Below are 12,196 nucleotides of genomic sequence, written 5' to 3'. Positions count from 1 at the left end.
TAATAGATCCCTCTGCGTCTAATGACTCTATATAATAGATCCCTCTGCGTCTAATGACTCTATATAATAGATCCCTCTGCGTCTAATGACTCTATATAATAGATCCCTCTGCGTCTTATGACTCTATGTAATAGATCCCTCTGCGTCTAATGACTCTATGTAATAGATCCCTCTGCGTGTAATGACTCTATATAATAGATCCCTCTGCGTGTAATGACTCTATATAATAGATCCCTCTGCGTGTAATGACTCTATATAATAGATCCCTCTGCGTCTAATGACTCTATATAATAGACCCCTCTGCGTGTAATGACTCTATATAATAGACCCCTCTGCGTGTAATGACTCTATATAATAGATCCCTCTGCGTGTAATGACTCTATATAATAGAACCCTCTGTGTGTAATGACTCTATATAATAGATCCCTCTGTGTGTAATGACTCTATATAATAGATCCCTCTGTGTGTAATGACTCTATATAATAGATCCCTCTGTGTGTAATGACTCTATATAATAGATCCCTCTGTGTGTAATGACTCTATATAATATAGGAGTTTCACTTTTTGCACTGAAGAGCTGAAATAAATTAACTTTTTGATGATATTCTAATTTAGTGAGATGCACCTGTTTGTATACTGGGTGTGCCCCCTTTTTCCTACCTGTGTTGTCTTATTATTATCCTATGTTATTTTTTGTTCTACTTGTTATATATTCTAAATAAATCAGATGTTTTTAATATATTTTGGCTTGCATTTTTTAAATTTGGGTTGTTGTTGATATGATGAATATGAGCCTTACGATTGCGATTATAGGTATTTAATTTACAGTATTTATCTTTTTTACATCTACTTGTTACATCTTCTCATTCAGGTCCCTACAATATCGGATCCTCTCAGTGAAGATCTTCTATATAAGGCTGAGTTCACACGATGCGTATTTCATGCGTTTCCGCGGCGTTTTTGCCGTTGCGTAAACGCCGCGGAAACGCATGAAAAACGCATGGTAGAAGGGAAGCAATGTTCCCCAATGGAAATCCGCATGTGCTGTGCCCATGATGCGGATTTTTCCGCAGCGTTAACGCTGCGGTCAAAAATCCGCAGCATGTCAATTAATTTTGCGGAAACGCGGCGATTTCGCCGCCATTGACTTGCATTAGAACGCGCCAATTCCGCAAGACAGCATTTGTACTTGCGTTATTGGCGCGTTCTAATATGCGGATGGTACCCGGGTGTGGAGGAGAGGAGAGTCTCATCCACACCCAGGTACCATTAAAAAAGCTGTAAAAAAAGAATAAAATAAAAAATAAATGTATTCTTACCATCTGTCGGCCCGCGCAGCGCTCCCGCTTGGTTCCCGGCACTTGCAGTGAGTTGTAGGACCTGCGGTGACGTCAGAGTCATGTGACGGGTCACGTGACGCTGACGTCGGCAGGTCTTTCAATTCAAAGTTGCCGGCAGCCGGGAACTTTGTAAAGCAGGACAGCGCGGGCCATCGGAGGTAAGTATATACACTCTCTCGGGTCACACTATATAAATCCATGCTGTTTGCATGGATTTATATAGTGTGACCTAGTTGTCAAGCACTTTCCAGGTGATGCTAAAATCGCCTGGAAAGCGCTTGTCAATCTGCATGCGGAAACGCATGTCAATCTGCATGTGGATCCGCATGTATTCTGCAGGAAAAACGCATGCACAATCTGCATGCGTTTTTTCTGCCAGGGAGATGCAGAAATGATGCAGAAATTTTCTGCTTCATTTCTGCATCGTGTGCACATACCCTAAGAGAATTTTTCTGATTTACCCATCAAGGATGGATATGGACAGAAAGAAGATGGCGGAGAGGATATTCCACCTCACCCTAGAGATCCTCTTCCGGCTTACTGGAGAGGTGAGAGATTCTGATGACGTCACATTACATCATTCTTATCTATGGGAATAACAGATGGACAGAACTGGAGAGGTGAGGACTCTGGAAATGTCTGGAGGGAGATTTATTAATGTGTCTCTCCATAACCAGGATTACACAGTCGTGAAGAAGACCTCTAGTGAGCGCTGTCAGGACCCTGTGTCTGAGGGATGGGGAAGACCCCTGAGCCCAATCACAGGACCTCCACCTCACCCCCTGATACACGAGGACATCAGTGACCAGAAGATCCTAGAACTCACCTACAAGATGATTGAGCTGCTGACTGGAGAGGTGACACTGCTGGGAATGCTGGGACATTATACAGTAACGCTATGAAGGGATCGGGGGGATGACGGTATCATTGTATGTGTCAGGTTCCTATAAGGTGTCGGGATGTCGCCGTCTATTTCTCCATGGAGGAGTGGGAGTATTTAGAAGGACACAAAGATCTGTACAAGGACGTCATGATGGAGGTTCCCCAGCCCCTCACATCTCCAGGTAATAGACAGGACTGAATACACACAACCTATAATTATCTGTATGTAAAGAATGAATTTTTTTTATTATTGATTTAGTTTGAATGGGGCGAAAGGGGGATGTTGGAGAGTGAAAATTGCAAATAGACCATTTTATTGCCCAACAGTTGAACACCACGCTCCACTGGTTCATGGTAGGAGATTTTCTATTAGACTGTGAACTGTCATTGTCTTGGAGAATAATTTAATGTTTTTACATAACTTGCCATTTCTACAATCACGTTAAGTAGAAATGTTCAAAAATATAAAATTCAAGGATATTTTATTCAAAATATAATATTTTCTTCTTGGCAGATGACTGTACCAGGAGATCAGAGGGACAGCTGACATCTGCAATTTTTAAATCAGATGATCTTGAGATCCCACAGGATACAACTGAAGTGAATGCCATTACTCCAGATATACCATCATCCCTTCACAGCAAAGATCCTTTGAAACAGGTCCTGTCTTTTCATTCATTACTGACTAATAAGGAAAACCAAAGTCCCAAAATAAGCATTAAAAAACGAACTGCTCCTAAAGCAAAAAAATTGTTTGGACGTGTTCCATCCCAAGGTCCGACTGTGTCCAAGATTCCACTATATTAACCCAGTGTGCCATCAGCGAGATGTACCGTCCCTGCTCAGAAGCACTTGTCCACGTGTCCGTGGTTAGGTGGACTTTCCTAGTAACTACATTGTTGTGGGACACATGCTTGCGTAATGCGGGGACGGCACACGGGGAGAAATAGTGGCGGCTGGAGACCGAGTACCGAGGAACGGCTGCCTTCATCAGGTTGCAGAAAGCTTCCGTCTCCACGAGCCTAAAGGGCAACATTTCGAGCGCAAGCCGTCGCAAAATGTGTGAATTTAGTAGTGTGGCCTGTGAGACGTTGGCTGCGTATTTGCGCTTGCTTTCCAAGGACTGGGGTAGGGACAACTGAACACTACGCTGGGACAAGGACGTGGACATGCTTGCTGATGGTGCTAGTTGAGAGTGTGCAACGACCGGTGTAAGGCAGGAGGCATCTTCGCATGCGCCATGGACAGGGGATTGGCTTGCACGCACAACAGCGGAAGAAGCAGTGATGCCACCCGCAGACACTGTTCCTGGACCCTTGGGTTCGGGCCACTTAGTCAGGTGCTTTGCTGCCATCTGCCTGATCATGCTGGTGGTGGTCAGGCTGCTAGTTTTGCTACCCCTGCTGATGCTGGCCTGGCAGGTGGTGCAAATGGCCTTTTTGGGGTTATCGGCAGAGTCTTTAAAAAACAACCAGACTCGGGAAGACCCAACAGTTATACTGGCAACATCCGTCTTGTTGATGTTACGGGGAACGGTTGCCCGCCTTCTGTCTGCGGCCACCACACTGTTTCTTCCTGCCTGTTGTGGTGCTACGCCTCCCTCCCCCGTGTGCTGCTGTCCTCTCTCTGTATGTTCCCTTGCCAGGTTGGGTCAGTTACTATATCATCCACCACCTCGTCTTCCAATTCCGCACCCTGGTCCTCCTGCTGACTTTCTGACAATTGTGTCTCATCATCGTCCACCTCTTGTGACAGTTTCCCACCGTCGCCTTCTTGTGACCATGGCTGCTCAAATATTTGGGCATTGTTACATGCGATCTCCTCTTGCCCCGTTTCAAGTGGACCGGGCGAGCGGCCCGAATCTATAAATGGAATAGTGAACATCTCTTCAGACTGTCCAAGTGTGGGATCAGTTGTCTCCAGGCACTCGGAATGGTGGGAGGAAGGAGGATCAGGGTGAGGAATATACGGTCCAGACTCACGGTCACTGAGACTTGACCGTGTGGAAGACAGGGTGGTGGTGGCTAAGTGACTGGAAGCATGGAATCTGCTATCCAACCAATAACCTTTTCACACTGTTCTTTGTTCGATAGTGCGGTTCTGCGGTCCTCTATTAATTGGGACAGGAAGGTCGAGCGAGAAGATGTGGGTGTTGTGGCACAATTTCAGCTAGCCCACGGCCTCGGCCTTGTCCTCGTCTTTGTCCTCGTCCTCTGCATGCACCATCGTCACCATCACGTCCACTTTCCCGTCCCTTGCCACGCGCCTTGCCCATTTTAAATGGAGGACAATATTTTCCACGTTCAGTACAAATGGCTGGATTTGAACCGCAGTGATATGTGATACGTGTGACGGAAAACCACAGTTTAAATAGCTGGCCTGTAGGTAACCATTTTTAATTAGTTACCTACTGGAGAGAGTAAGGAGAGCATTATAGAAGATGACCCCGGGGGATGATGTTGAGGCGTTCCTGACTGTTTTTGAGAGGGTGGCGGAATGGGAGAGATTGCCACTGGAGCAGTGGGCGGAAGTTTTGGCGCCATATTTGACCGAGGAGCCGCAGAAGGCCTATTATGATCTGACTTTACAAGACGCAAAGGAATACGCCAAATTGAAAACCGAGATATTGGTGCGCTCAGGAGTGACTTTCTGACAAAGCGCAAAGGGTCCACCACTGGGCGTATGCTGGCGACAAACCTCCACGCTCACAGATGTTTGACTTGCTACATCTAGTCCAGATGTGGTTGCAGTCACAGTCTTCCTCTCCTGCCCATATGGTTGAGCGTGTGGTGATGAACAGGTTCATCCATTCCCTACCCAGGCCGGTGCAGACCTGGGTTGCCCAGGGCAACCCTCGGAACACCGACGACCTTGTGGGTCTGGTAGAGAGGTACCAAATGGTCGAAAAATCCCTCCCTGTTCTGGAGTGCCCAAAAGGGGGTGGGTTTACTACGGAAGGGGTTCAGAGCCACAACTGGGGGGCGCCCCACTTCCACTGAAGGTGCCGCAAGGACTGTTAAGGATGTAATCTGTTGGCCGTGTCACAATCCAGGACACGTAGCCGCCCAGTGTCATACATCAGTTGAGTCAGTGGACTGCAGCCTAGGCAGACAAGGTTCATATTATGCTTACCCAGCCTGCAGTGTGGACTGTCAACCCAGCGAGGGGCTGCAGGCGTGTGCCATTTCTGTTAATGGGGTGATGGTCCTGGGGTTGTTGGACTATGGGAGTCTGGATCCCTACCAAATCTGTGGGCGTCTGCTGCATACATGGGGACGCCAAGAACTACCCGGTGGCCAGAGTGACAGTTGGAACAGACTGTGGCGCCCAATCCCACGAGGGGGTGGTCAAGGACCTGATACATCCCGTCATATTGGAGCGTGATTTTCTCTTGTTCTGGGACTTGTGGGGGAAGGGATCGAGACTGAGTTACGTGGACAAAAGCCAGGACCCGAGAGAAATACCCCGGTCGACATCGGAAGTGGATGAGTTCCCACTGTGTCTCCTTGCCGGCGACGAGGACCAGACTGTGACCAAGGTGGCCGACCTCTCTGAATTGGAGGTGCCCGGAGAGAACTTTGGGTCAGCTCAAGTTCGGGAAGTGACCTTGAAAGGGGCGTGAAACAATTTTACTGTTTATAATGGTGTTGCTCAAGTGCCGGGGGCGGACACCAGGTACCCACACTTTCCAGTTCAGGGGGAGCTTTTATACTGGGTGACTAACTAAATGGTGAAGAGGTAGTGGAACAGCTGTTAGTTCCAGGGTCATACCGTCGGAGGGTATTAGACATGGCCAACTCACATATCCTGGCGGGACAGCAACAGTTGAGAAAACCCAGGAGAGAATAATGAGGAGGTTCTATTGGCCAGAATGTTACTGGGAAATCTTAAACTATTTGTAGGTCCTGCCCCACCTGCCAGATAACCGTGCCAACCTCCCTCTTCCGCAGTCCCTTAGTTCTACTACCTATGATAGAGGTCCTATTTGAGAGGATTGCCATGGACCTCGTGGGTCCCTTAGTTAAATTGGCCTAGGGCCACCAATATATCCTGGTGGTCATGGACTATGCGACCCGGTACCCCTAAGGAACTCATCCAGTAAAAGTATAGACCAAGAGCTGGTCCATATTTTTGCTCGGACAGGTCTGCCAAAAGAGATTTTGACAGACCTGCTCCGATTTCTACTTTTCTCCATCATATAAGTTCCTCAAGCCTCCACTGGCTTCTCTCCAGTTGAGCTCCTGTATGGACGGCATCCAGGAGGTCTCCTTGACATTGCCAAGGAAACCTGGGAGGCCGAGGTCACACCCCACCGGAGAATCATTGAACATGTAGTCCAGTTACAGGGGAGAATGGCGAAGATGATGCCCATCGGGAAGGAACATCTCCTTCAGGAGCAGGAAGCCCACGCGAGGGTCTTTAACTGGTCGGCAAGACTGAGACAGTTCCAGCCTCTGGATCGCGTTTTGGTTCTCATTCCCACCGTTGAAAGTAAGCTCCTGGCCAAGTGGCAAGGACCTTATGAGGTGGTGGAGAAACTCAGTGAAGTGAACTACAGAGTCCATCAGCCTGGCTGAAGAAAACCACACCAGGTGTACCATGTAAACCTGCTCAAGTCGTGGCGGCATTGGGAACCCGTTAGAACTCCTTGCCTGGGAGCCACTCCCGAAGGTCCGGTCGAAGATGTCACGATAGCGAAGACCCTTTTGCCAGCCCAGAAGCAAAGTGTCGAGAACTTCTCCAGCAGAATCGGGACCTGTTCTCTGACTTGCTGGGGTATACCCAGGTGGTAGAACATAATGTGTTAAATGAGCCGCATGTAATGGTGAACCTGAAGCCGTAAAGGATTCCTGAAGCACGCCAGGAGGTGATTTCGGCCAAGGTGAAGAGGATGTTAGACCTCGGAGTGATAGAGGAGTCAAAGTGGATGGTTGAGCCCCATCGTCCTCGTGCCAAAACCCAACGGAGAGTGGAGGTTTTGTGACGACTACCACCGGCTGAATGAGGTGTCCAAGTGTGATGCCCCACGTCGACGAGCTCATCGAGAGGCTGGGACCAGCGAGGTATATTACCACCCTCAACCAAACAAAGTGCTATTGGAAGATCCTTATGTCCCAGACGGCCAAGGAGAAGACAGCTTTCTCGACACCTCATGGGTGCTTTCAATACACTCGTATGCCGTTCGGACTACAGGGGGCCCCAGACACCTTCCAGAGGGCTATGGATCAGATCATAGCCCCACATAAGGAGTATGCCGCAGTCTACCTTGATGACACTGTAGTCTTTAGCCCAGACTGGGCTAGTCATTTACCTAAACTACAGGCCATTCTGGATGCTCTGAGGAAGGCGGGATTTACTAAAATCCGAGCAAATGTGCCAATTGGAAAAGAGGAAGCCAAGTACTTGAGCTATGTCATCTAGAGAGGCCAAATAAACCCACAAGTCAATAAAGTGGAGGCAATCCAGACCTGTCAGCAACCGCTCTCCAAGAATCAAGTGAGATTGTTCCTGGGAATGGTGGGATATTACCGGCGGTTTATCCCAAGCTTTGCCATGATGGCCGCGCCACTTACATACCTCTTAAAAGGCACCAGATCAACCATGGTGAAGTGGACGGAGGAAACAGAGATCGCGTTTCAACAGTTGAAGCTAGCACTGTGTAAGCAGCCGGTCCTGGTCGCACCAGACTTTAAGAAAGAATTTGTGGCCCAGACAGACGCTTCAGAGGTTGGTCTAGGAGCCGTACTCTCTCAAGAGATAAATGGAGAAGAACATCCCATCCTCTATCTGAGCCAGAAGCTCTTGTCCTGCGAGAACAACTACGCAATAGTAGAAAAAGAGTGTTTAGCCATAAAATTGGCCTTAGATACACTGTGATATTACCTACTAGGCCAGAAGTTTAAATTAGTGTCAGACCATGCCCCTTTGAGATGGTTGAGGGAAAAGAGGGGTAAAAATGGTAGGGTAACTAGATGGTTCTTAGGTCTTCCAGACTTTAATTTTCATGTGGAGCATAGGCCTGGTAAGTTGCATGGGAACGATGATGCCCTGTCTAGAATTCCCTGACTGGTGTCTGAAGGTGCCCAAACCCCCAGCTTTGGGCAGAGGGGGCGAACATGTGACACAGTCACTGGTGTTATATGCGAGGGGAGGTTGTCACTTCGGCTGCTAACCTGTGTGAACTGAAACCTGCAAACTTTCCTCCAGCATGTTATATGTTGGGGGTTAACTCCCCTAAAGGGTGTGGTTTTATGTGAATGGCAAAGAGGGTGAGAAGTCATTCACCCTACCTCCCCTCAGGGTGTTGCTGATCAAGCTTAAATGCTCAGTCACTATTTTTTTTTCTGTTGTTGAGTTTGGAGAGGCAAGGTCTCCAGACTGAAATGCCATAGCTCAGGAAGGAGCTAAAGGCTGGGCTACAACCTGTGTGGGCGAACCTGTCCTATCATTTATCTTTTGTTTTGTAGCTTTGCCAGTAAGGCTGTGTTTCTTTTGCTGGAGCTGCAGGGCTTTATGCCATACAATAAAGCCTGCAGAGAGAAATCTGTTCCCCAGTCTACTTCCGAAAGTGGCCGAGTGAATCATCTTACCACAACTTATATCCATGTACTCTAGATTTGAGTTACTGCAAATTATGTCCTTTTCCTTGGCTAAAAATAATCCTCAAAATTTGTAAGAGGAGCATTTTTACTGCTCTGTATAATATGTAATATGACCTCTGCCAGGTTCTGTCCAATGGAACAGCGACACCAGCAGTTAGACCCTCAGCGAAAAGCAAATTATGCCTCTTTACAAAAAGAAAAGTTTTTGCGCCAACTATGACCTGGACGACTAATCAGGCTGTATGGGCAACATGGTAAGCGAGTATCATGTTGTTTTTTAAAGGTTGCTCTGAAGACCTGAAATAAATTGTCGACAAAAGAGCGCAAGTATATGCCCGGCCACTAGAGGGCATTCCATATTATGACCCAGAGATATACCTGGGTCAGAGAGTCGATGTCCACATGAGCCATCCAGATCTCCCTGAAGGGAGAGATATTCCCCCAATCTGAAAAGGTGAAATGACCACAGGAGGCTGCCTGCGGGGTTCCCAGCAAGATGTGAAACCATGCGGTGTCCCCAAATGGCAGTGGTGACAGAAGGCACCTGGGTCTTCTGTCTAAATAAATATTTTATACACTGCCGATTTTGCAAGTTTTCCCACCTACAAAGAATTGAGAGGTCTGCAATTTTTAGCGTAGGTACACTTCAACTGTGAGACAGAATCTAAAAAAAAAAAATCCAGAAAATCACATTATGATTTTTACATAGTTAATTTGCATTTTATTGCATGCAATACGGATTTAATACAATAGAAAAACAGAACTTAATATTTGGCACAGAAACCTTTGTTTGCAATTAGAGGTCAGACGTTTCCTGTAGTTCTTGACCAAGTTTGCACACACTGCAGCAGGGATTTTGGCCCCCTCCTCCATACAGATCTTCTCCAGATCTTTCAGGTTTCGGGGCTGTCGCTTGGTAACATGAAGTTTCAGCTCCCTCCAAAGATTTTCTATTGGATTCAGGTCTGGAGACTGGCTAGAACACTCCAGGACCTTGAAATGCGTACAGAGCCACTTCTTAGTTTCCTTAGCTGTGTGCTTCGACTCATTGTCATGCTGGAAGACCCAGCCACGACCCGTCATCAATTCTCTTACTGAGGGAAGGAAGTTGTTGGCCAAAATCTCTCGATATATGATCCTGTCCACCCTCCCTTCTATATGGTGCCGTCGTCCTGTACCCTTTGCAGAAAAAGCACCCTAAAAGTATGATGTTTCTCTCACCCTGCTTCACAGTTGGGTTGGTGTTCTTGGAGTTGTAGTCATCCTTCAACTTCCTCCAAACACTGCGAGTGTAGTTTATACCAAAAAGTTCTATTTTGGTCTCATCTGACCACCTGACCTCCCATGCCTCCTCTGATTCATGCAGATGGTCATTGACAAACTTCAAACTGGCCTGGACATGTGCTGGCGTGAGCAGGAGGACCTTGCGTGCCCTGCAGGGTTTTAATCTATGATGACATAGTGTGTTACTAACAGTAATGTTTGTGGTCCCAGCTCTATTCAGGTCAATGACCAGGTCCTCCCATGTAGTTATGAGATGATTCCTGACCTTTCTCAAAATCGTCCTTACCCCATGAGGCGAGATCTTGCATGGAGCCCCAGACCGAGGAAGATTGACAGCCATCTTGTGTTTATTCCATTTTCTAATAATTGTGCCAACAGTTGTTGCCTTCTCACTAGGCTGTTTGCCTATTGTCCAGTAGACCATCCCAGCCTTGGGCAGGTCTACAATTTTGTCCCTTAGCTCTTTGGTCTTGACCATGTTGGAGAGGTTGGAGTGTGATTGATTGCTTATGTAGACATTTGTCTTTTATACAGGTAACGAGTTCAAACAGGTGCAATTAATACAGGTAATGAGTGCAGAGCAGGAGGGCTTCTTAACCACTTTACAGCCTGGGACATATTAGTATGCACCAGGCTGTCACCCCCTGTTCAGCGCGGGCTCCGGCGCTGAGCCCGCACTGAACTGGGCACATGTCAGCTGATTCTTACACCCGTGGCTGTTAACTAGTTAAATGCCGCTGTCAATCTCTGACAGCGGCATTTAACATTGCCTCGCCGGAAGCGCTTCACTTACCCCGCCCATCGGTGACCCCGTCACGTGATCGCGGGTCACCGATGCGTGGGCATGACAACCCTGGGTCTGCAGCAGACAGTGGTTGTCATGTGCTGATCGCTATGAGCGCCACCTAGTGGTCGGCGCTCATAGCACAGGACCATTTCTGCTACATGGAGGTGATCTGTTCATCACCTCTATGTAGCAGAGGCGATCAGACAGTTGCTGCTTCTAGTCTCCTATGGAGACTATAGACGCAAGCAAAAAGTGAAAAAAAATGTTTTTAAAAAAAATATAAAAGTTTAAATCACCCCCCTTTCGCCCCATTCAAAATAAAATAATTAAAAAAAAACCCACATACACATATTTGGTATCTCCGCGTTCAGAATCGCCCGATCTATCAATATAAAATAAGAATTAATCCGAACGGTAAACGGCGTAGCGAGAAAAAAAAATCTAAACGCCAGTATTATGTTTTTTGGTCTCCTCAACATTGCAATAAAATGCAATAATGGGCGATCAAAACATCAGATTTACTCCAAAATGGTATCAATAAAAGCTTCAGCTCAGCGCGCAAAAAGTAAGCCCTGACCCGGCCCCAGATCTCGAAAAATGGAGGCGTCTTGGAATATGGCGCCATTTTTTTAAAAACTTTTTTTACCAAACTTTGGAATTTTTTTGCACCACTTAAATAAAAAAGAACCTATACATGTTTGGTGTCTACGAACTTGTAATGACCTGAAGAATAAGAATGGCCGGTCAGTTTTTGCATTCAGTGAACGTGGTAAAAAAAATTAAAAAAAAAAACCAAACATCTGTGGTATTGCACTTTTTTTGCAATGTCACCCCACTTGGAAATTTTTTCCTGTTTTCCCGTACACGATATGGTAAAACCAGTGATGTCGTTCAAAAGTACAACTCATACCACAAAAAATAAGCTCTCACACGACCATATTGACCAAACAATAAAAATGCTATACCTCTGGGAACAAGGAGAGCAAAAAAACGAAAATGGAAAATCCCAGGGTCCTTAAGGGGTTAAAGAAAAACTAACAGGTCTGTGAGAGTCCGAATTCTTGGTGGTTGGTAGGTGATCAGATACTTATTTCATGCAATAAAATGCAATTTAAAAATTATACAATGGGATTTTCTGTTTTTTATTTTTAGATTCTGTCTCTTACAGTTGAAGTGTAGCTATGATAAAAATTACAGACCTCTCCATTCTTTGTAGGTGGGAAAACTTGTAAAATCGGCAGTGTATCGAATACTTATTTTCCCCACGGTACAAGTGCTTCTTACTAAATTAAAATACCATC

At 46.5% G+C, this 12,196-nt stretch overlaps 1 protein-coding gene across 1 annotated transcript in view; it reads left to right on the top strand.

Annotated features, from left to right (window-relative positions):
• The first annotated feature begins 6,574 nt into the window (after positions 1-6,574).
• The window catches only part of LOC141217349 (uncharacterized), a 28,106-nt gene continuing 22,484 nt past the window's right edge, over positions 6,575-12,196 (top strand). The window contains exon 1 of the mRNA XM_073665775.1: positions 6,575-6,713. Within this exon, the coding sequence (XP_073521876.1) occupies positions 6,575-6,713 (139 nt within the window). The remainder of the gene's footprint in view (positions 6,714-12,196) is intronic.

The sequence above is a fragment of the Phyllobates terribilis genome, unplaced genomic scaffold, assembly GCF_046119375.1.
Source record: "Phyllobates terribilis strain yellow unplaced genomic scaffold, ASM4611937v1 Scaffold_238__1_contigs__length_3037890, whole genome shotgun sequence".
NCBI classification, from domain to species: Eukaryota; Metazoa; Chordata; class Amphibia; order Anura; family Dendrobatidae; genus Phyllobates; species Phyllobates terribilis.
Note: the sequence above shows the minus strand (reverse complement) of the source record. Positions and strands in the feature narration are given on the sequence as shown.